Source organism: Ranitomeya variabilis, chromosome 6 (assembly GCF_051348905.1).
Source record: "Ranitomeya variabilis isolate aRanVar5 chromosome 6, aRanVar5.hap1, whole genome shotgun sequence".
Classification (NCBI taxonomy): Eukaryota; Metazoa; Chordata; class Amphibia; order Anura; family Dendrobatidae; genus Ranitomeya; species Ranitomeya variabilis.
The window spans coordinates 172,803,177-172,828,801 of NC_135237.1; the positions used below are offsets into that span (position 1 = coordinate 172,803,177).

At 42.4% G+C, this 25,625-nt stretch overlaps 1 protein-coding gene across 6 annotated transcripts in view; it reads right to left on the reverse strand.

Annotated features, from left to right (window-relative positions):
* Positions 1–25,625, reverse strand: part of AMPH (amphiphysin) — a 425,845-nt gene that overhangs the window by 50,653 nt on the left and 349,567 nt on the right. For 2 of the 6 annotated variants that reach the window (XM_077269266.1, XM_077269261.1), the window contains 4 exons: positions 23,286–23,345; positions 19,222–19,341; positions 14,605–14,664; positions 12,114–12,173 (listed from right to left, as the gene is read on the reverse strand). In XM_077269266.1, coding sequence (XP_077125381.1) covers positions 12,114–12,173; positions 14,605–14,664; positions 19,222–19,341; positions 23,286–23,345 — 300 coding nt within the window. The remainder of the gene's footprint in view (positions 1–12,113; positions 12,174–14,604; positions 14,665–19,221; positions 19,342–23,285; positions 23,346–25,625) is intronic. The other 4 variants (XM_077269267.1, XM_077269262.1, XM_077269263.1 and 1 more) reach the window with 3 other exon arrangements.

The window sequence follows — 25,625 nt, forward strand, 5'->3', positions numbered from 1 at the left end:
ACAGCCCACAGTAGTATACAGCACAGAGCACAGCCCACAGAGTACTATATACAGCCCACATCTCTTCTCTTCCTCCCCTCACCTCCTCCGAGAATGGCCCCACAGTCCAGAAAAAAAAAAACTCTCCTCACCTCTCCTCGTGCCCAGCGTTGCTTCCTGGTTACTTCCTGGTTCCTGCTCCTGTCTCAGCAGCTGCAGTCTGCCCGGGACACAGCAGGTGCGCGATGATATGACATCATCGCGCACCCGCAGTGTCAGAGGCAGAGCGGGGAATGATGGGAGAGGAGCGTCTGTAGACGCTCTCTCCTCCATCATTGCATTCAACTGTACCGGCGTCTATACGCCGGTATAGTTGAATGCGACGGCGGGGGCGGCGGATTGAGCGGCCCACCACTGGCACCGGCCCTTCTGGCATTTGCCAGAAGTGCCCTATGGCCAGTCCGGCCCTGGACATGGATCTATCATTCTACAGGAAATAACGTAGGGGTTCTCAGCCCCAGTTGGAAGAATACAGATCTGCTCCATTGACCATTGCTGAACCATGGATATGTTTGTAGAAAGCCAGGATTGGGACCCGACGGTCGCCTGGCTCCATGAGATGTTAGGAGAAGCCAGATTGTAATCCTCAGGTCAACTGGCCTTGTACCTTAAAGGACTGTCATCTCCCTATGCTTGTCATTACCTCCTCTCTGTGTGCGTGCCACAGGTGGGGCAGCCAACCCTGGGAGCTCTGAATTAACAGCTGCCTTTATCCCGATCTGTCAGCGGAAGTGTGAGACTCTGTAATGTGCACCATCTTGGGGTATTTTTTTGGGACTGTTCTACGTGTTATCTGCCTGCTTTGTGGTTCAATAAAGCATAGTCACACTGTTTTACCTTTACCCTGTGTTGTCTTAGTGTTCTGCCCACAGGGAGAGAGAGCGGGCATTCATTGGTATGAGCCCTGATCCATGCAATCTTTCTAAAGACAGTCGGACCAATGGACGGGAGTACCCACTGACCCCCGTGTCTCCACATTATGGTGGCAGTGGTGGGATACTGCTTAGCCCGGAGGAACAGGGGGAGCTGCAGAGGACTGGTGTTCTCACACACCATCCAGGGCTCCACAACCAGCGAGGCATATAGATAGACCCAGAAGACCATTGATGAGGCATGCAGAGCAGGTTACGGATGCTATGTCCAACCCCACCAACTCGGCCTTGGGAAGAAGAGCAGAATGGATGTATAACCTCAAAAGAAACAGAAACTACAGGAGCTGTGCCAGCTTCAACGGATTGAATTGGATTTAATCCAGGAACTACAGAATGCGGAGGACGCCATGTTTGGGCCCAATGGATACCAGTTGGTTCTCCTCAATTATGTGTGGAGTTTATTTTCACAAGGAGGACATAGAATATGCTCTGAGGACACTGGAATCCTCTCTGTGTGCATGCCACAGGTGGGGTAGCCGACCTTGAGAGTGCTGAATTAACAGCTGCCATTATCCCGGCGAGTCAGCAGAAGGGTGAGACTCTGTAATGTGCACCATCTTGGGGTATTTTGTTGGGACTGTACTACATATAACCTGTCTGTTTTGTGGTTCAATAAAGCATTGCCACACTGTTTTACACTCACCATGTGTTATCTGAGTAGCGTTATGCCCACGTTAAAGGTAGAGCGGGCGTTTGGCGGGACAATCCCTGGTCCAAGCGTTTCGGGCTACTGGACCTGGGCGCCCACCGACCTCTGTGTGTCCACAAGGACCACTAAAATACATTTTAAAATTGGCTCCCCTTCTGTAGCAGTTGTTTTTATATATCAGACATGTGGGGGGTTTTTTTTTGGGGGGGGGACTGTTTTGCCAGCAGCAGAGCTAGTAACAACTATTTGGATTAGCTGTGGCATTTTTTTTTACCTATCTTTTAAAATATATATAAAATATTCATTTTACATTTATTTTGGGGTGGAGAGGGCAATCAACATTTAAATCCTTTTTTTATCAGACATCTCCTGTAACTGGGGTTTGTATAGTAGCCCAGTTACAGTGAAAATGCAGCTTCCTGGCTGAACAGCAGAGCTCATTGGATCTTCTAGGACCAAGCAGCTACTGCTCTCTCCTTACACACAGCAATCAATTCACGACTACTGGGTCAGAAGGAGGAAGCACCATTAGCTTTTCCTATTATAGTATACACATCGCTTGTTTAGCATTGTGTATACAGCAACAGAGAAGATAGAGCCAGTAATGAATCATCCATGTCTTCTCTATGGAGAGCCGGCTGTGTCTGATAGCCATCTCACCATTTCAGCAGCTGCATGATCAGTTGTTTTACTATGCAGAGATATCTTAGAACCGGAGTCCCCAACGTGTTGCTCAGGAGCCACATGAGGCTAACAACCCAATGATGTGTTGCTTGCGGCTGTCGGCCAACTTGGTGCATTAGAACAAGGTCTAGCAAAGAGCTAGAATAGAAGTTATCAAGATGGTAACTTTTGTAAGTTACCCTGAACAGAAGAGACCTTCTGGATGTTTATATACGTAGGGGAGGGCACATATATGGTAAGCTTGAGATAAGATGATGCTATTAGTTAGAAGGATGTTGAAACTAGATGCAAATACGCAGCCTATAAGGAAGGTGCTTTGTGCAGTGAAGCTTTGGCTGTAACCACATTTGACCGATCTAAACTATTAATATGGGCATACAGGTTATATAGACTGCTGAGAAAGTCCTCCCTTTATGCCTCATATCAGATGCCTTGTTGTTCATAAATCAACTTTTATCACTTAAATGACCTATATGTAATGACCGCTCTCTGCTCTCCTGATCTCACTGCAGAGCTGTGTGTGATTATACCAGACACATCTGCAGGCTACTCTCAGCTGAAGCTTTCATCTCATAGGCAGACAGTGGTGTAATATTGTTGCAACACAGCAGAGCTGCGAGAGAAGCAAAAAAAGTGTTAGTTACGTGTCTCACACTGGTAACTCCCCTTCATGTAAAACAAGCTGTGGAGGCAAAGTTATCATCCACGCACCATGCTCCCCATAGCCTGGAAGAGGTAATTTACATAGATGGACAAAAGTTAATTTATCAACACCAAGACATCTGATATGATACATAAAGAGTTAACTCTCACCAGCAGTCTATAACCTGTATGCCCACATTAATAGTTTAGATGGTTCAAACATGGTGACAGATTCCCTTTAAAGAAGAGGCTTGTTTAAAGGTTATCTGACAATGGATACATGTTGCTCAATCTGTGGGAAGCATATATCAGACACTGGCAATTTGATTTCAGCCATGTATGCTTGATTCTGAAACGTTGCAGTGTTTCAGAGAAAAACATAGTTTGAAAGCCGGATGGAGATCAAGCACATGGATGATTATTTGAAAAAGCGGGTCCCCGATGCTTTCTCCCTACCCATTCCACATTAGAGTGATGGGTGTTCCACTATGTGCATGTATAGGGTTAGACCTATCAATAATTGGCAGCAAGCAGGAAGATGCTATCTGGGACCAGCTTTTTCAACTAGTCAGCCATGTGGCTTGGCCTCTGGCTGCAGCATTTCACTGTCAAACTTAAATGGGTGAAATCATATTGCCAGTGTCCGACACATACTGCACATGATTTGGGCAGCATGTATCAGCTCAGGAGCCGATAGGACAGAACAGGCCCCAGTGCAAGAACAGTATATGGGCCCTTTGCAGCTTATCATAATACACAACTCAACCTGTTTTTGATGTAGAAATTGGCCTCTTAGATCCTGGGCCCCTGGGCGACTGCACAGGTTGCTCCAATGGAATGTTCGCTCCTCTATTAGCTTTCAAGTTCCTTTTAAACAACCACTTTAAAATGACACGGTGCACAGGACTTGGACACACTGAGGATTTTCTATCTGGATTATCCAGATGCAACATTTCTGTATTACAGTACCAGCATTGTAGATGAGATTTTTTGAAATCTCATTTAAACACAATGAAGAAAATCTACAGCAAAAAATGACTAACTCAGCGGATTTGAAATGTAAAATGAAAGGAGAAATGTGTGGCAAATCCGCAGCACTTCTGCAGCTAAAGCTACAATGTTTTTTTTGCTGCTACAGAGTTTCCCTTATGGATGTAACCTTAAATTAGGTTGGCAAACTCCTTAGCTGTTAGTCAAAGCCAAGCGACTTGGTGATAAAAAAAAATCATCAGAATAATAATGAATAAGCAATTGTATTGGAAAAATGCATTAACTGTCATGGAACAATCAGTACAGAAAATAAAAGTAAAGTACATGAATAAAAAATAAATATAAACACATGGAAATTACTAAACTACCTTGCAATAAGCAATACAGCTTGAAATACACAGTAACCACTTATATAAATCTCTAGAGCAGAAGATAAAGACCAAAATTAGAGATTATTCTTTATGATCCTCTCCTATTTCTATAAAAAAGCATAAAAAAAATCTACTTTACACGAAAACATGAACATATGGTTACTCTGTCAACATATTCTGTCCACATAGTCACACAAGTATATCCGATGTCTGTTTTTCACTAGCACTATAGATATCAAAAGGGATCTGTCAGCAGGATTTCACACCATAAACTATTTGTGCAAATAGCTCTTTCAAAGACAAGTCCAGCAATCCCTTTACATGGCCAGCCTATTCATCCATTAGTGAGAAATCTGAATTGATATAACTAGTCTGAAGAACTATTTGTAGATCTGAAGATCTGAACCCTGTTACACCAGCTCAACTTCCCTCCCAGCGCTGCCTTCTCCTCATGTTGACTGATGCCTTTTTTGCCTGAAAGAGGTTGTCCACTACAAAAAATAATGCCCCCATTGATTTAAACAGTTGGAGTATTTTTGTAAATACCTCTTGTTGACATCTGTGCTGTGACCGGCGCTATTGCTGAACGCTCACTGGGCATCACATGACCCCGGCTGCAGCCTGCTCTGACATCCGCCGATGTAACGTCACGTTTCGGGAACCCAGAGGCGTGACCCAGTCACGTGCGCCCCCTGATTGACTGGGTTGTAGGTGGTGTTTCACTGCACGTTACAGCCCGGTATCCAGGGTGTGCTTTCCCTCTCTCCTGCTTTCATTGGCCACAAACGTGCGCTGGATGCTGGGATGTGACGTGCGGTGAAACTCTGCCCACAGCCCAGTGAATCAGGGGGTGCGCACGACTGTGTCACACCTCTGGGTTCCCGGAATGATGTGACATTAGCGGATGTCAGAGCAGGCTGCAGCTGGGGTCACGTGATGCCCAGTGAGCGGTCAGTGATAGCGCCGCTCACAAGCAAGAATGGCAACAAGGGGGATTTAGAAAAATACTTCTTTTCACTGTTTAAATCGATGCGGGCATTATTTATTGTAGTGGACAACCTCTTTAAGTCACAAAGGAAAGAGGCTTTCATTCAAGTAGGAGAAAGCGTCTCTAAGTAAAGAGCAGAGCTGGAGTAACAGAGGCTTCAGATCTCCAAATAGTTCTTCAGCCTCATTTGTTTATCAATTCAAACTCTGATTTCTCAGGAACAGGGTAATGTGTTATGTTTGGCTGGTGGTTAGGAGCACTAGAAATGACCAGATGAGCAAACTAGCAATACGGGACGAGCTCTGGGAAGTGGGAGCTCTGCTGACCGCAACCCCTAATCCTATCACAACAACTAGAAATAGCCGTGGAGCGTTCCTGACTCGGCCTAGACGCCTCTTCACAGCCTAAGAGCTAACTAAAGATAGAAAATACAGCCTACCTTGCCTCAGAGAAATTCCCCAAAGAAATAGGCAGCCCCCACATATATTGACTGTGAGTTAAGATGGAAGTCACAAACACAGGAATTAAATAGATTTCAGCATAGGAGGCCAGACTAACTAAACAGACAGAGGTAGAAAAGGTATCTTTGCGGTCAGCATAAAAAACTAACAAAAAACCACGCAGAGTGTGCAAAAGAAACCACCGCACCGACTCACGGCGCGGTGGTGCCACTCTGCATCCCAGAGCTTCCAGCTAACAAGATTAAATCATAATAGCAAGCTGGACAAAAACACAGTGGTAACAAATAAGCTAGCAGGGACTTAGCTTTTGCTGAAATAGACAGGTCATCTGAAAGATCCAAGAGAACTGAACCAGTACTAGGACATTGAGAGCTGGCATCAAGTAAAGATCTGAGTGGAGTTAAATAGAGCAGCCAGCCAAGGCCTGAACGAGATCAGCTGGAGAAGGAATCTCAGAACCAGCAGCTCCACTCACAGCCACCAGAGGGAGTCCATGAACAGAACTCAAAAGAAGTACCATTCATAACCACAGGAGGGAGCTCGAGAACAGAATTCACAACAGTACCCCCCCCCCTTGAGGAGGGGTCACCGAACTCTCACCAGAGCCTCCAGGCCGCTCCGGACAAGCCAAATGAAAGGCATGAACAAGATCGGCAGCATGAACATCAGAGGCAACTACCCAGGAATTATCCTCCTGACCATAACCTTTCCACTTGACTAGGTACTGAAGTTTCCGTCTCGAAATACGAGAATCCAAAATCTTCCCCACCACATACTCCAACTCCCCCTCAACCAACACCGGGGCAGGAGGATCAACGGAGGGAACCATAGGAGCCACATATCTCCGCAACAACGACCTATGGAACACATTATGGATGGCAAAAGAAGCTGGAAGGTCCAAACGAAATGACACAGGATTAATAATTTCAGAAATCTTATAAGGACCAATGAAACGAGGCTTAAACTTAGGAGACGAAACCTTCATAGGAACAAAACGAGACGACAACCAAACCAAATCCCCAACACGAAGTCGGGGACCAACACAGCGACGGCGGTTAGCAAACGTTGAGCCTTCTCCTGGGACAATGTCAAATTGTCCACTACGTGAGTCCAAATTTGCTGCAACCTGTCCACCACAGAATCCACACCAGGACAGTCCGAAGGCTCAACCTGCCCTGAAGAAAAACGAGGGTGGAAACCAGAATTACAGAAAAAAGGCGAAACCAAAGTGGCCGAGCTGGCCCGATTATTAAGGGCGAACTCAGCCAAGGGCAAGAAGGACACCCAATCGTCCTGATCAGCAGAAACAAAGCATCTCAGATATGTTTCCAAAGTCTGATTGGTTCGTTCGGTTTGGCCATTTGCCTGAGGATGGAAAGCTGAAGAAAAAGACAAATCAATGCCCATCTTAGCACAAAAGGACCGCCAAAATCTTGAAACAAACTGGGAACCTCTGTCCGAAACGATGTTCTCCGGAATGCCATGTAAACGAACCACATGCTGGAAAAACAATGGAACCAAATCAGAGGAGGAAGGCAATTTAGGCAAAGGTACCAAATGGACCATCTTAGAGAAGCGATCACAAACCACCCAGATAACTGACATCCTCTGAGAGACAGGGAGATCCGAAATAAAATCCATGGAAATATGCGTCCAGGGCCTTTTCGGGACCGGCAAGGGCAAAAGCAACCCACTGGCACGAGAACAGCAGGGCTTAGCCCGAGCACAAGTCCCACAGGACTGCACAAAAGAACGCACATCTCGTGACAAGGAAGGCCACCAAAAGGATCTAGCCACCAAATCTCTAGTACCAAAGATTCCAGGATGACCAGCCAACACCGAACAATGAACCTCAGAGATAACTCTACTAGTCCATCTATCAGGGACAAACAGCTTCTCCGCTGGGCAACGGTCAGGTCTATCAGCCTGAAACTCCTGCAGCACCCGCCGCAAATCAGGGGAGATGGCAGACAAAATTACCCCCTCTTTGAGAATACCAGCCGGCTCAGGAACTCCCGGAGAATCAGGCACAAAACTTCTTGAAAGGGCATCAGCCTTCACATTCTTAGAACCCGGAAGGTACGAAACCACAAAATTGAAGCGGGAGAAAAACAGCGACGATCGAGCCTGTCTAGGATTCAACCGCTTGGCAGACTCGAGATAAGTCAGATTCTTGTGATCCGTCAAGACCACCACGCGATGTTTGGCTCCTTCAAGCCAATGTCGCCACTCCTCAAATGCCCACTTCATAGCCAACAACTCTCGATTACCCACATCATAATTGCGCTCAGCAGGCGAAAACTTTCTAGAAAAGAAAACACATGGTTTCATCACAGAGCCATCAGAACCTCTTTGAGACAAAACAGCCCCTGCTCCAATCTCAGAAGCATCCACCTCGACCTGAAACGGGAGCAAAACATCTGGCTGACACAACACAGGGGCAGAAGAAAAACGACGCTTCAGCTCCTGAAAAGCCTCAACGGCCGCAGAGGACCAATTGACCACATCAGCACCTTTCTTGGTCAAATCAGTCAATGGTTTAACAACACTAGAAAAATTAGCGATGAAGCGACGGTAAAAATTAGCAAAGCCCAGAAATTTCTGAAGGCTCTTCACAGAAGTAGGCTGAGTCCAATCATAAATGGCCTGAACTTTAACAGGGTCCATCTCGATAGTAGAGGGGGAAAAAATGAAGCCCAAAAATGAAACCTTCTGGACTCCAAAGAGACATTTAGACCCCTTCACAAACAAGGAATGAGCACGAAGGACCTGGAACACCATTCTGACCTGCTTCACATGAGACTCCCAATCGTCCGAAAAGACCAAAATATCATCCAAATATACAATCATGAATCTATCCAGGTACTTTCGGAAGATGTCATGCATAAAGGACTGAAACACAGATGGAGCATTAGAAAGCCCGAATGGCATCACCAAGTACTCAAAATGGCCCTCGGGCGTATTAAATGCTGTTTTCCATTCATCGCCCTGTTTAATACGCACAAGGTTATACGCCCCTCGAAGATCTATCTTGGTGAACCAGCTAGCCCCCTTATTCCGAGCAAACAAATCAGACAGTAGCGGCAAAGGGTACTGAAATTTGACGGTGATTTTATTAAGAAGGCGGTAATCTATACAAGGTCTCAGAGAACCATCCTTCTTGGCCACAAAAAAGAACCCTGCTCCCAACGGTGACGACGACGGGCGAATATGCCCTTTCTCCAAGGACTCCTTTATATAACTCCACATTGCAGCTTGTTCTGGCACAGATAAATTGAACAGTCAGCCCTTCGGAAACTTACTAGCAGGAATCAAATTAATAGCACAATCGCAATCCCTATGAGGAGGTAGGGCACTGGATTTGGGCTCATCAAATACATCCCGGTAATCTGACAAGAACTCAGGGACTTCAGAAGGATGGGAAGACGAAATAGACAACAATGGGACATCCCCATGTACCCCTTGACAACCCCAACTGGATACAGACATTGATTTCCAATCCAATACAGGATTATGGACCTGTAGCCATGGCAAACCCAAAACGACCACATCATGCAGATTATGCAACACCAAAAAGCGAATATCCTCCTGATGTGCAGGAGCCATGCACATGGTCAACTGAGTCCAGTACTGAGGTTTATTCTTGGCCAAAGGTGTAGCATCAATTCCTCTCAATGGAATAGGATACTGCAAGGGCTCCAAGAAAAAACCACAGCGCCTGGCAAACTCCAAGTCCATCAAATTCAGGGCAGCGCCTGAATCCACAAATGCCATAACAGAATAGGACGACAAAGAGCAAATCAGAGTAACGGACAAAAGAAATTTTGGCTGTACAGTACCAATGGTGGCAGACCTAGCGAATCGTTTAGTGCGCTTAGGACAATCACAGATAGCATGAGTGAAGTCACCACAGTAAAAACACAGCCCATTCTGACGTCTGTATTCTTGCCGTTCAGCTCTGGTCAAGGTCCTATCACATTGCATAGGCTCAAGCTTCTGCTCAGAAAACACCGCCAAATGGTGCACATTTTTGCGCTCACGTAAGCGTCGATCGATCTGAATGGCCAAGGACATAGACTCATTCAGACCAGCAGGCGTGGGGAATCCCACCATAACATCCTTAAGGGCTTCAGAAAGACCCTTTCTGAAAATTGCCGCCAGGGCACACTCATTCCACTGAGTAAGCACAGACCACTTTCTGAACTTCTGACAATATACCTCCGCTTCATCCTGACCCTGACACAAAGCCAGCAAAATTTTCTCTGCCTGATCCACTGAATCTGGTTTATCATAAAGCAATCCAAGCGCCAGAAAAAACGCATCTACATTACGCAATGCAGGATCTCCTGGCGCAAGGGAAAATGCCCAGTCTTGAGGGTCGCCACGTAGCAAAGAAATAATGATTTTTACTTGCTGAATGGGGTCACCAGAGGAGCGGGGTTTCAAAGCAAAAAACAGTCTACAATTATTTTTGAAATTCAGGAACTTAGATCTATCCCCAGAAAAAAGATCAGGAATTGGAATTCTGGGTTCTAACATTGGGTTCTGAACTACATAATCTTGAATGCTTTGTACCCTTGCAGTGAGCTGATCCACACAAGAGGACAGACCTTGAATGTCCATATCTACACCTGTGTCCTGAACCACCCAGAGGTTAAGGGGAAAAGAAATACAAAACACACTGCAGAGAAAAAAAATGGTCTCAGAACTTCTCTTATCCCTCTATTGAGATGCATTAACACTTTGTTGGCCAGCTGTACTGTTATGTTTGGCTGGTGGTTAGGAGCACTAGAAATGACCAGATGAGCAAACTAGCAATACGGGACGAGCTCTGGGAAGTGGGAGCTCTGCTGACCGCAACCCCTAATCCTATCACAACAACTAGAAATAGCCGTGGAGCGTTCCTGACTCGGCCTAGACGCCTCTTCACAGCCTAAGAGCTAACTACCCCTAAAGATAGAAAATACAGCCTACCTTGCCTCAGAGAAATTCCCCAAAGAAATAGGCAGCCCTCACATATATTGACTGTGAGTTAAGATGGAAGCCACAAACACAGGAATTAAATAGATTTCAGCATAGGAGGCCAGACTAACTAAACAGACAGAGGTAGAAAAGGTATCTTTGCGGTCAGCATAAAAAACTAACAAAAAACCATGCAGAGTGTGCAAAAGAAACCACCGCACCGACTCACGGCGCGGTGGTGCCACTCTGCATCCCATAGCTTCCAGCTAACAAGATTAAATCATAATAGCAAGCTGGACAAAAACACAGTGGTAACAAATAAGCTAGCAGGGACTTAGCTTTTGCTGAAATAGACAGGTCATCTGAAAGATCCAAGAGAACTGAACCAGTACTAGGACATTGAGAGCTGGCATCAAGTAAAGATCTGAGTGGAGTTAAATAGAGCAGCCAGCCAAGGCCTGAACGAGATCAGCTGGAGAAGGAATCTCAGAACCAGCAGCTCCACTCACAGCCACCAGAGGGAGTCCATGAACAGAACTCACCGAAGTACCATTCATAACCACAGGAGGGAGCTCGAGAACAGAATTCACAACAGGAATGGACTGGCCATGTAAAGTTGTTGGTGGACTTATCTTCGAAGGAGCTACATGCACATATAGTTTGGGGTGTGAAATCCCGCTGACAGATTCCCTTTAAATGGAATGGAGCTGTGTATCCACCACTCCATTTAAATTGATCCTCACTGCGTAGGAATAGGGGGCTCAGAACGCCTATTCTAGTGACTGGTGGGGGTCCAGGTGGTTGGTCCCCTAGCACTGTGACATTTTTCAACAATCTTTTGGAAACGTGATAAATGTAACTTTTTTTACAGTAAAAAATCTTGCCGTTCTCCTGGAAACGGGAAAATATTTTCATCATAGGGTGCTGAGTGTGGGCATTTGGAGTACTGCTGGATCTGTGGAGGGATCTCTCTCTGTACAAAGTGAATACAATTCTGCTGTGAGTGTAATCCTGACATCGGCTGCCTGACTATTCAGCTTTTTTGATGTTTGAGACTGCATTCCTGCTATTGAAAGACAGTAGTCAGTAAATTTACCATTAATCAGGAAGAAAACTCCCAATAATTATAATTCTGGCTAATGTAAACATCATGGGGAGTGTTAATGATTATTTTACATTTTATTACGTTTTTTAAGTTGTATTAACAGAATAAATGAAATCTGCTTATAAAGCTTATTGCAAGTTGTTTCCATAACCGATAATAATTAATCAAGCACTGTACACATGCTGGGATGACCTTCACGTGTGAAAAAGGCAGGAAAAGCACTTACATTTGAAACAAATGTAAGGAATATGAATCCCGCAGGATTCTCTGTTTACAGGGCAGACACCTACCTTGCTGCCCTCTGTGTCAGCTTCATCAGCTTCCTTGATATCTTCAGATTCAATAGTTTCCTTCACAGGAAGGAAACAGTGTAACAACTATGTCAAGCATGACCATCAATAGAGTAAAATGGCAAATATGCAAATATTCATGGTAAAATGTAGAATAGAGCAATCAATACAGTATAGTAAAAAGCCTTTCATGAAAAATATCTGAAGGATATACCTATCTCCACATGACCTTAAAATATCAAAATGGAAGGAAAAAATATTAGCCAAAGCTGATTTCACTTTATGTTTTCACCTAACAATTAGTGTCTGATAACTTCTGAACTCACTGAACGCAGGCTAAATTATTCCATCTTGCAGAGTCCATTCAAATGATATACCATACTTTAAAACAGGGGTGAGGAATCATTTTTTCTGCCATGCGCCAATTGAATACTTATACCAATCTTCGGGGGCCGTACAAATTGTGCGTTAACTCCACCCACAAAGTACACCTTGGCTCTGGCACTAGTGTCTGGATGTAATCTTTCATTGCAAGTCCCTTAGCATTCAGTAGTGAATATTGTGTGCATGTGCCACAGGGCAAGAAGAAAAAATACATCTGCCGGCCCAAGCACTGCAGTTCTCAGGAATCTGCTCAGGGGTGGATAAAAGTAATTGAGGGCCGTAAACAGCTTGCAAGCCTGAGGTTCCCCACCTCTGCTTTAAAAATATACTTTCTTTAACATGGAAGTATATAGTTGAGAGATTTAACTGTAAAGCGTCCAACACAGGCATCCATGTAATGGATACATCATAAGCATATCAATAGCTTTTTATGATATACGAGTTAAATAAGTTTTTCCAGGTTGAAAATAAAAGTCTACAGTCACTCTTTGTAACTGCAGCTGCCAAATCGTGACTGTGCAAAGCGCACACTGTCATGGTTCCCCTGTATTTCAGAGTGAGTGAGCAATTTGCGCACTTGTAGTTATATTCCAACTAGAATCTCCTGTATATCTTGCAATCTTCTAGAGGCTGACAGCAAGCTAGTCAGTATGTGATCGCAAGTTCCCCATCACACTACGTATGTAGGGAAATCGTGACAGCGTGCACTTTGCACAATGTCACGATTGAGCAGGCTGCAGTCCTACAGGATGACAGTAGATTTTTCAGCATGAAAAATGAATGTACTATAACTTATGTATGATGGATATATTAAATGGAGTTAAAAAGTGACATCCATTACCCATAGGCTTTACCCATAGCAGTAGTTTAACCAATACGTCAAGCAATAGCTCAGAATTATATCCAATCGGATCCCATATGGTAGACAGGTACAGCATATATCACAGCTTTTGTTTTACAAATATATCAGAAACTTTTGCCTGAGTTTGCATTAAGCATAACCCAAAAACACAATGTGAACATGTAAGGGAAAGTTGAGGGTGTTATGTTGCTCCCCTTCAAATTAACAGGAAATTGCAGGTTGACTTAGCGGGGCTCCCCTGTCAGGGTGGTATAGAAGCACACAGTCTCTTGAACAAGAGACCCATTCACTTTAGGAAATCCATATTGTTTCTTGAAGTTATTTTCAAGTATTGGCAAAATCACCCACAGGCCACTCGTGTTCTCACAACACTGGCTACTGTCTCACTCAGTCAACCCGGATGGCCCATTCTCTCGCCCGGCTGCCATACACTGCAGAGCTCTTCACTTGCAGTATGCTCTCACCCCACTTTTCCTGCACTCACACATCTGGCATCTCAGCCTTGAACCACTATGATGTGGTTTCACTCTCACCTGGACATGTTAGCACTCCTTACGACTCTCACTTAGGTGAGTCCTATCTGTGTTCTTCCTCACAGATCTGTCTTTGAGACATTGTTGCAAGCCTTTATACTACTTGTAATACTGGATGGCAGTTCTTCTGCCCTCTTACATATGAGCTTCGGATCCTCTGCTCAGGAGAGATTTAAGAGGCAAACTTTCCTCTGTAAATCCGGGTGGTGTGCTGGTCACGTCCTCTACCAGGGAGTGCTTTAATGTGCTCATTTCCCCTTTGCAACTGAACCTGAGCGTCAGGAAACCAGTCCTTAAAAACCCTTGGCCTCATTTAAAAGGTTTGTACCCACTCTGATCCCACCTCTCTTCATGACAAGATCTCCATAATTCATAGTTTCTGGTAGAGCTATGGTATGGCTCTCCTGGGACTACTCACCCCTGGACCATTCGCATATGCAGCACACAACCACATGTCCCGTATCACATCCCATCAACCACAGGGCACACCACAAAGCATGAGAACATAAGAATGTAACATCAGGGCAACTGCCCAACACAGAACACCACACAAGTGCAGAAAACTTACGTCTAGGTGGGGGATGCAACATATTAAAGAAATAGTCTTCTTGTAAGAGGGTTAACAGGAACTGCCTATTTTCAACCCTCTTACAAACATATTCTTAGGAATATGAATCCAGCAGGTTTCTCTGCATACAGGGCAGACACCTACCTTGCTGCCCTCAGTGTCAGCTTCATCAGCTGTCTTGATATCTTCAGATTCAGTAGTTTCCTTCACCGGAAGGAAACAGTGTAACACCTTGTCAGGTATGATGAACAGTAGAGTATGATATGTAATGTAACAATGATTATGATATTGATGATTAAGTAATGGCTAGAACAATTTTATGGTGACACTATAAAAAAACTACTAGGTAAAATGTAGAGAAAGGAAAAGCTTAAAAGAAAAATAAAGGAGAAACAGCTCAACGTGCCAAAATGTGCAGTTCTTAGATACATGCTCTAATCCGGAAGAATAATGTAAATTGCTGAGCATGGAAAGAAGGAGCACTGGGGTAGGTCTGACGTATTAAAGAGAACATGTTATGGTGCAAATGGTGTCTGATCTGTGTGCAGGATTTAGTAAGGCAGGCGGAGATTATCACGATAGACATTTATGTTGAAAAAGTTTCATTATAACTTGCATTTTATTGATCCAAGTCCTTATTGTCTGTATACATATGAATACAGTGTGTGGTCCTGCTAGCGACTGACAGTCTTCTCTGTATGACTGTGCACTCAAAGATAGCTGACAGTCACTAGCAGGAAAGTCCACTGGACTCATATGTATACAGTCTATACTTCAATAAATAACATGCAAGTTACTGAACCTTTTCCAACAATTCTACATATCATTCTGTTTGGCTTCAGGGTACAATGTGACAATTTCCTTCCCTTAAATCAGTGTTCCCCAAGTCCGGTCCTCAAGAGCCACCAACAAGTCATGTTTTCAGTATTTCCTTAGTGTTGCACAGGTGATAATTGCATCACCTGCACAGGCAATAATTCCACCTGTGCAATACTAAGGATATCCTGAAAACATGACCTGTTGCTAGCTCTTGAGAACTGGACTTGGGGAACACTGCAAATGATAAAAATCCATAATGATAGGAAATTCAGCAGACTGCAGGCATTTTTAGCTATGTGCATTTTTTCATAACAATGTTTAATTAGGTTGTAATTAAAATATTTTTTTAGCTTTTTGGGGGATGCTGGATTTCCTTATTCATTATGGATTATTTCATCATGAAAAGTATATACCTTACCCAGGGGAATAACTATAATGGATGCAGGGGTTGCAGTCGCACTTGGAGTCTAGGGGGGCCCTACTAATGGTTCATTTGTTCCATATGATAAAATTATAAATAATGAGAATATTATTAAAAACCTGGGATAGTTGGGGGCCCTGTTGGAGATTTTGCATTGGGGCCCACATGTTTCCAGTTATGACACTGATCTTACTTACACTTTATGTACCATGTCTATCTATCTCTATATGTGCATATTGTACTCTATAAACAATGTTCCTGGTTGGACTTTCCAAACAGAGCATTGTTTTCAATTATTGAAAGTCAGGCACCCCATAGCGTGCTGTTTCTGTTAGTAGCTGATGCTCTTCATGAATAAATATGATCCTCATGTTTAAAGTTAACGTGAGTTTCCCATGAACAAAGTTCATTTTAATAAATAGATTTTGGAATAATAATTTCCACAATTGGATGAGTTAAAAAAATGTCCCTGTGCTGAGATAATCTTATAAATGTGCCCCTGCTGTGTACTGTGTAATGGCTGTGTCTGACCATAAAGGGACATGGTCTGATCATATCACAGGTCCTGGGCAGGGGGGCAAGCAAAAGAGTATACAGACAGGACAGCACAGGATCACAGCTGATTCTTTTTATGAGGGGAAAAATGTCACTGCCTGTTTTTAAGCAAGGTTTTACTGCAAGGAAATAATCAGCTCTGGTATAATCAGTCCATGTCCCTGTATGGTCAGACACAGCCATTACGCAGTACACAGCAGGGGCACATTTATAAGATTATCTCAGCATAGGAACAGAGAGATGCAAAAATGTGTTTGTAAGAAGACACAAGTTCAATTCTCCTGTTCTGTGTTAGTGACTTGTCTCACACTGGTTAATAACACAATTAAAGAACAATAAGCTCTGAAGACATAATGCCTCCTTTCATTTAATTTCACTCTATATCACTGCAGACTTGTGAGAGCGCGCATTCCACACTGTGAGGATTCTCCAGTTCCGGTGGAAGGAGTGGCTGGCCACATTCTGACTAGACGTGTCTGGCCTCGCTCAATACACTTGAACTGATCAAGGCCGTGCACATCTAGTCAGTACATGAATGTGTAAGGGATGTACCGGGATTGTGTGATGCTCCACTCCCTTTCTTAAAATATTGCCTTGTATATATTATTGTTTATTTATTGCTGTATTTAACTATTTGTGCATTATTAATAGGGAAAGTGCAGTACCTCAGTTATTGCACTAGATGGAGGAACATTAGTGAATATATATAATTAGGAGGAGCCGACCATGGATAAGATAGAAGGTTTTTCCTGTTTATAGCAGAAGGGCCTTATTAGAGCCTGTATAGTGCGGTTGCCTCCGCAATGTTCAAAGCAAGAAGCCCAGACATCCAGGACCAATTGGCCAGAAGGGCAGCAGTGATCGCAGCAGTGGGAACAGAGGCTGCAGCCAAAGCCACAGCAGTACAGGGACACAGGTCGCTCAACATGTGGCAGCTTAATTCAAGGGCAAATGCCCTCGTGTCCGGTACGAAGCGGATAAGGGAATGCCTGAACATAGTAAGGCTGAACAGGGAGGACGCTGCGGTACCGGACGGAACGGTGGGACCCAGGCACCCACTGGAAGGTGTAGGGAAGAGAACAGGGAAAGAGAAGGTTGTGAATTGCATGGAACCCTACACTGATGCTGTATCTGATATGGACGTGCTGCGAAAGGAAAGAAGTAAAGTTATTTGTTTATAGTTGAAAATGGATTGTGTCTCTATTTGTGCGCAAACGTACAGAGGGGATCTTGAGCGACACAGAGGAGACCCTAAAGGCACAGAGAGCAGAGAGGCAAGTACATTGCCAAAAAGACATTGCTTGTATGTACGGGAGACCAGGGTGCGATTGAGCAATATTCATCAGCCACGACTACGGCCCTGTGACCCCTCACAAATGCATGTATGCAAATTACGTTCACGTGCCCGGTGAAAACACCAGAGAATCTTCACAGTGTGCACGATGTGAGGATTCACAAGTCTGCAGTCACATAGAGTGAATGGAGACTTTCATCCTAAGGCTGTGCAACACCTTTAAGAAACTATGTAGTTTAGTCTAAACTAAATATTCTTACTATGTTTAATCACATGCTTTGAATGAATAGTTCTGTACCAGGACAAGCCCTGAAATGTACATTATTTACAAAACTACATCTAGTTAGTGTTTGTTTTATCCACTAATTAACTTCTGCAGATAACAGTTACACTGCATGTTGTTTTTATCATTAATCTTTTTTGGCATGTTGCACAGTTTTCCAGACAAGCAGAAATATAATTAAGTTGACTATACAACAGATGTGAATTGTGTGGTTTTTTTGAAGGGTGGAGGGTAGTGATGAGCGAGTGTGTTCGTTACTCGGGTTTTCCGAGCATGCTCGGGTGTACTCTGAGTATTTGGGCGTGCTCGGAGATTTAGTTTGTGTCGATGCAGCTGCATGATTTGAGGCTGCTAGACAGCCTGAATACATGTGGAGATTGTCTATTTGTTTGGGAATCCCCAAATGTGTATGTGGCTTAGTGGAAGTACTGTAATATACTCACCAATTGCTGTCTTCCCTGACTTCCAGTGCCGCTCCACTCCTCTTCTGGGTCACCTAACTTCTATTTTGACTCTCCAGATCAAACTGAGGTTAATTTGTGCGCAGGAAGTCGTTTCTAGGGCTCTCTCATATGAGCGAAAAAATCAGACAAGTGCAATCCTATGAAAATTGCACTTGGACCAATGTTATTCAATGAAGCAGTGCAGCTCTGCGATTTTTTTCTCATGTATATTCAGCATGAGAAAACAATTGCAGCATGCTGTGAGATCGCACTTGCCAATTCAAGTCTATGGGTGCGAGTGAAAAATCGGACTTAACTTGGATGTCATCCCAGTGCAGTCCGATGCACTCGAACAGCGTAAATGGAAAAGATGGAGAAATTTAGTTCTCCATCTTTGCCCCACCTCTGCTGTGATTCTCTCTTGCGAGTGACTCGGATCACACTACGATGACAATCAGATCGAACTGTGACACAGTCAGATTTTTTATCCTCGCTGCTCACCAATAACCACAGGGACCAAATAAAACAAAAGTCTGAAACTGATCACATATATTGAATAACCACACGGCCACCCTACAGTGACACCCTACAGTATGAATGGCAGGCACAAGTCACACTATATAGTGTTAGGAACACCCATCGTATACAGCCACAGCCCAGATATACAGTGAGTGGTGCATGTCTCCACATTCTGCCATATCTACTGATAGGCCACTATTCATCATGATATTTCTATTCCTCAGAACTAGTGATAGCCTCCCCAATGTGCATGATAGCCATCTGAGCTGTTCACATTTTACGGCTCATAACTGATTTCTAAACACTACTGAAAAACCTTTAGAAAGAACCTTGAATTGTAAGTATGATACTACCATGGATGGATGACAGGGGTGTAATGAAATGGAATAGATGAGCTGATGCTTGGATGATGTTTCTTCTGACTCACCATTATCTTCTCGTCTAATTCATTTTGCTCATCAGCTTTAGTGTCCTCAGCAGGAACATCGGGCAGAGGCTGCACCTCCTCAGTCTTGGTCTCCACAGAAGCAGCTACATCTGATTCCACCTTATTTATCACAATATAAAATATTTACTAACTGAATTCAATGGTTTTTATTACATTCCCTTCCATCTATGGGGCAAAATCCAAAATAAAATACAATCTGACAGCTGCGTAAACCTAAATCAGACATCATCGTAAATGATAAAAGTCTATATTTGAACTTAAGCAATCAAGAAAGTATAAGAGAACTGGATTTACATTGCCAAAAGCGCAACCACAGGACACGGTGTCCATAATAAAAGGTTGTAACCTGAACTACACTGAAGTGCGAGGGATGCGAGGAAATATTTTACAGCTAAAGCCAAATTCACAAGTCAGGTTTTTTTTGCTCGTGTGCAAAAAAGGAGCATTTTTCATCATCAGCACGATGTAATTTTCAACCATTTCTTAGCCTGTGTATTTGTTATTCCCATATGTAAAAAGAAGTGATGGACTTTTCTTAAGCTTCCCCTAATGTGCAGTTTGGAAGCACAATTTCACAGCAATGATTTAACATGAAAATAGTAGGGGACAGATTTATCATTTGCAAATTTATTTTTTTTAATGCATCTTTTCTTTTTTTCAGCCAAATTCATCAAAATCACGCATGTGGATCATGAATTTGGTGTACAATCAAAAATGCTCTACATTATTGTATTTTATCTTTTTCACACCTCTTTACAGAAAAAAGTTGCACTTCCGCTACAATGTCGTAAAATGCGTACAAAGTTTCCAGACATGCATAAAATCGTTCCTTATAGGGAAAGAAGAGGCTTGGGTACATTTATGCAAAAATTTGAGAGTTTTTTTTTTAAATTGCAATTGATGAATCAACTCAACACCTCTCAAAACTCCAATCGCCTCTCACAACACAGCACATAAAATAAACAAGCAAACACATATAAAATAGACCTTAAAAGGCTGCAAATTAAAAGAAGAAAGTGCAAATAATACACCAAAAAATGGCACAAAAACAACATATGCAAAAAGGAATCGTGCCCTAAATCTGTAATTTTTACTTGTGTTCCAGAAATATCAAATTGTTTTACTTCTTAAAACATACAATGCACATACACCATATACTGGACCTCACAAAAGGCAACATCTAGGCTGCGTTCCCACGATGAGGTTTCGTTGCATTTTTGATGTTGCAGAGTTTCTGCACCATTTCTGCGCCCATTAAGTAACATAGCTTACGTTCTTCGATAATACGCATCATAAAAAAACTCACCATATACTCATCGTGGGAGCGTAGCCTTAAAGGTGTTGTGTGAATAAAGTTTAATCCTGTTACAATAAAAAAAAATCTGCAGCTTTCAAAAATTCCTTCTTTGTTATTTTGAACAATTTTCAAATCACTTTCTTGATTGTGCATGAGTTCTTTGCTATAATCTTAAAAATTTTGATCACGTTGCATCAGTTTTCTGCCATAATTCTGGCCCAAAACTGGTGGAAATGTCTCAAAATTTGTGGGTAATTTGTAGATGTACAAACAAAAAGTGGTTAGTAATTTTACATCAGTCTTGGCCGACTCCATACACTTTTAAAAAAGACAGAGTGTGCCCAGCATATTCACAATATACAGTGCCCTGAGAAAGTATTCGGCTCCCTGGAACTTTTCAACCTTTTCCCACATATCATGCTTCAAACATAAAGATACCAAATGTAAATTTTTGGAGAAGAATCAACAACAAGTGGAACACAATTGTGAAGTTTAATGAAATGTATTATTTTAAATTTTTGTGGAAATTCAAAAACTGAAAAGTGGGACGTGCAATATTATACGGCCCCTTTACCTTCAGTGCAGCAAACTCACTCCAGAAGGTCATTGTGGATCTTTGAATGATCCAATGTTGTCCTAAATGCCTAATGATGATAAATATAATCTGTGTGTAAAGTTTCTGAATAAATTCACCTGCTCTGTGATAGTCTCAGGGTTCTGTTTGAAGCACAGAGAGCATCATGAAGACCAAGGAACACAATAGTCAGGTCCGTGATACTGTTGTGGAGAAGTTTAAAGCTGGATTTGGATGCAAAATAATTTCCAAAACTTTAAACATCCCAAGGAACACTGTGCAAGCGATCATATTGAAATGGAAGGAGTATCATACCACTGCAAATCTACCAAGACCCGGCCTCCCTCTAAACTTTTATCTCAAACAAGGAGAAAACTGATCAGAGATGCAGCCAAGAGGCCCATGATCACTCTGGATGAACTGCAGAGATCTACAGCTGAGGTGGGAGAGTCTGTCCATAGGACAACAATCAGTTGTACACTGCACAAATCTGGCCTTTATGGAAGAGTGGCAAGAAGAAAGCCATTTCTCAAACATATCCATAAAAAATGTTGTTTAAAGTTTGCAACAAGCCACCTGGGAGACACACCAAACATGTGGAAGAAGGTGCTCTGGTCAGATGAAACTAAAATTGAACTTTTTGACAACAATGCCAAACGATATGTTTGGCGTAAAGGCAACACAGCTCATTACCCTGAACACACCATCCCCACTGTCAAACATGGTGGTGGCAGCATCATGGGTTGGGCTTGCTTTTTTTCAGCAGGGACAGGGAAGATGGTTAAAATTGATGGGAAGATGGATGGAGCCAAATACAGGACCATTCTTGAAGAAAACCTGTTGGAGTCTGCAAAAGACCTGAGACTGGGACGGAGATTTGTCTTCCAACAAGACAATGATCCCAAACATAAAGCAAAATCTACAATGGAATGGTTCACAAATAAACATATCCAGGTGTTAGAATGGCCAAGTCACAGTCCAGACCTCAATCCAATCGAGAATCTGTGGAAAGAGCTGAAAACTGCTGTTCACAAACGATCTCCATCAAACCTCACTGAGCTCGAGCTGTTTGCCAAGGAAGAATGGGCAAGAATTTCAGTCTCTCGATGTACAAAACTGATAGAGACATACCCCAAGCGACTTGCAGCTGTAATCACAGCAAAAGGTGGCAAACAAATTATTACGTTAGAGGGGCCGAATAATATTGCACGCCCCACTTTTCAGTTTTTGAATTTCCACAAAAGTTTAAAATAACCAATACATTTCGTTCAACTTCACAATTGTGTTCCACTTGTTGTTGATTCTTCACCAAAAATTTACATTTGGCATCTTTGTGTTTGAAGCATGATATGTGGGAAAAGGTTGAAAAGTTCCAGGGGGCCGAATACTTTCGCAAGGCACTGTATGCCACAAATGAGAGGTAAATTATGACAGGAATGTACTCCAGTTGTTAACTGGAGTACTCTTCTTGGAGTGACACAAGGCAGCTGAGAGATTCACCAAATTCATTAAGAGGCCAGAGTCTCTTAAAGTGAATTTATCACCAGATTTCTGCTACTCCATCTGAGATCAATTTGATGTAGGGACAGAGACCCTGATTCCAAAAATGTATCAATTACTGGGCTGCGTGCTGCAGTCTTGATTATATTAGTTTGTTATCGGCTACAGATCTATCAGCTCTCTGAATTCTGAGCTCTGTATAAACCCGCCCATACCACTGATGGGCAGTTTTCTGTATACAATGCTCATAGGCAGAAAGCTGACAAACAGTGGTTGGGGCGGGGTTACACAGAGATCAAGAATATACAGGACTACGTGGCAGTAGGTTTACTAGTCCTCTACTGATAATATCCTGCTGATAAAACAGTGATTTTATCAAAACTACAGCTAGCAGCCCATTAAGTGACACATCACTGGAATCAGAGTCTATGCCCCTACATTGTGCTGTGCAGATTACAAGGCACAAATTTGGAGACAGATTCCTTTTAAAGAATTTGGAGCATCGTATTCCAGAACATTCTTCATCAAACTTACATACGAAACAGCAGTGTTGAAAAATCAAAGCCAAAGTATATTTTAGAAAGTTGCTAACATTTTAGTTAAAAAAATGACTGATGACTTGCCCTATATAACAGTACTTTTTTTTTTTTAAAGAGAAACCAATATACTTACTGTCCCTTCACCAGCACTTTGCTCCGATTGCATTTCGAAAAGGGAAGTGGATGCATCAGGCTAGAAAGACACAAATGCACAATGGGTTAGTTCTTGCTAGAATCATTTCTTTACTTTACTAAAAATGATATCGGTTTTAGGGCACACGTAAAATTTAAAATAAGTTCAAATACATAAAATTTAGTTGACATGTATTTAACCCCTTAATGACCGGAGGTATTTTCGCTTTTGCGTTTTTCGTTTTTGTTTTTTTGCTCCCCTTCTTCCCAGAGCCATAATTTTTTTTTTTTGTCAATATGGCCCTGTGAGTGCTTGATTTTTGCAGGACAAGTTGTATTTTTGAACGACACCATTGGTTTTAGCATATCATATACTGGAAATTGGGAAAAAAATTCAAACTGCGGTAAAATTGCAAAAAAAGTGTAATCTCACAGTTGTTTTTTGTTTTGCTTTTTTACTATGTTCCTTATATGCTAAAAACTGACCTGCCATTATGATTCTCCAGGTCATTACGAGTTCATAGACACCAAACCTGTCTAGGTTATTTTTTATCTAAGTAGTGAAAAAAAAAATCTAAACTTTGTTAAAACAAAAAATTGTGCCATTTTCCATTACCCGTAGCGTCTCCAATTTTCGTGATCTCGAGTTGGGTGAGGGCTTATTTTTTGCGTGCCGAGCTGACGTTTTTAATTGTACTATTTTAGTGCAGATACGATCTTTTGATTGCCCATTATTGCATTTTAATGTAAAGCGCTTCAGAATATGTTGGCGCTATATAAATAAAGATTATTATTATTATTATGGGGACCAAGAAAACGTAATTCTGGCATTTTGACTTTTTTCATGCTACGCCGTTTAGTGATAAGGTTCATCCTTTTTTTATTGATAGATTGGGCGATTCTGAATGCGGTGATGCCAAACATGTGTACATTTGATTTTATTTTATTGTTTTATTTTGAATGGGGCGAAAGGGGGGTGATTTGAACTTTTATATTTTTTTAATGTTTTTTTAAACTTTTTTTTTTTTTACTTTGGCATGCTTCAATAGTCTCCACAGGAGACTAGAAGCTGCCACAACCCGATCGGCTCTGCTACATACAGGCGATGATCAGATCGCCTGTAGCAGAATTACTCACTTGCTATGAGCGCCGACCGCTGGGCAGCGCTCATAACAATCTGGCAGTGAAAACCACAGAGGTCCACAGGAGACCTCTGGTTGTCATGTCAACCCATCGGTGACCCGCGATTACACCGATGGGCGGATTTCAGGCGCACTTGCCAGAAGAGCGTGTTAGTGTTAAATGCCGCTGTCAGAGTCTGACAACGGCATTCAACGGGCTAACAGCTGTGGGAGGATCGCAAGTGGAAAAGATGTGGGCTCAGCGCCGGAGCCCACATCAAAGGGAGCGAGTACGACATTGGCGTATTATTACGCCAGATGTCGGAAAGGGGTTAAAAAAAGTATATGCTGTTATTGCTGCATTGCTCTATAGTTTTTTTTTGCTGACTAAGCAGAGCCAATGGCTTAGTAGAAATTTTCATAAGACAACATGTTGGTTCTGGTAGCAGTAAAGTGTAAGTAAGTTAAAGTGGTTGTTCCAAGTGCATCGCGCAGAGAGTGAGTCCCTTACAAAATATTGAGGACTTGGCAAATTATTACATTTGCCTATTTATTTGAGTGCCATTGCATGGGAAATATGTTTTTCTTCTGTTTCATATTTTGAAAAAAGTCTGATAGGAGATAAGAAAATGCTTGTCACTTCTTTGAAGGAGTTCCTGATGGAATACACTCCAAACTAGGCTCTGTCCAATGACAAGGCTGCAAAAGGCTTTAGTAAAAAAAAAAAACTCTCCAAAAACGAATGAAAAATTATTCAAAACTACTTCTGTAACAAAAAATGTCTTAAAAACTCCTTATCTGGTATGTTCACGTTTTTTTCAGGTAAATGCACTGTGAAACTCAAATGAAAAAGTGCTTTCTAAATACTCAAAAGAATGAGAATATGAACAGCAAGTCGTTTTTATATAGAAATCACAAATTAATATAAAAAAACTGAACTTGTGCCATTACGTTTGTTGGTATAAGTGTACATTCACACTGTGGATCAGTAACAGACAAATACAACCTAGAATAAAACAATGACTAGAGACGCTGCAGTAAGTACATCAATAAATAGTAGTAATACATGGAAATAACACAGGGTACTTACCGTAGTTCACAATTTTAATTAAAAAAAGTATAGAGTGGACTCACCTACAAAATACATCATGTGCACATACCCTGCAAGGAGTTTTTAGAGAAGTTTTTCCTTTCCTGATTGTCTCTTCCGAGAGGAAGAG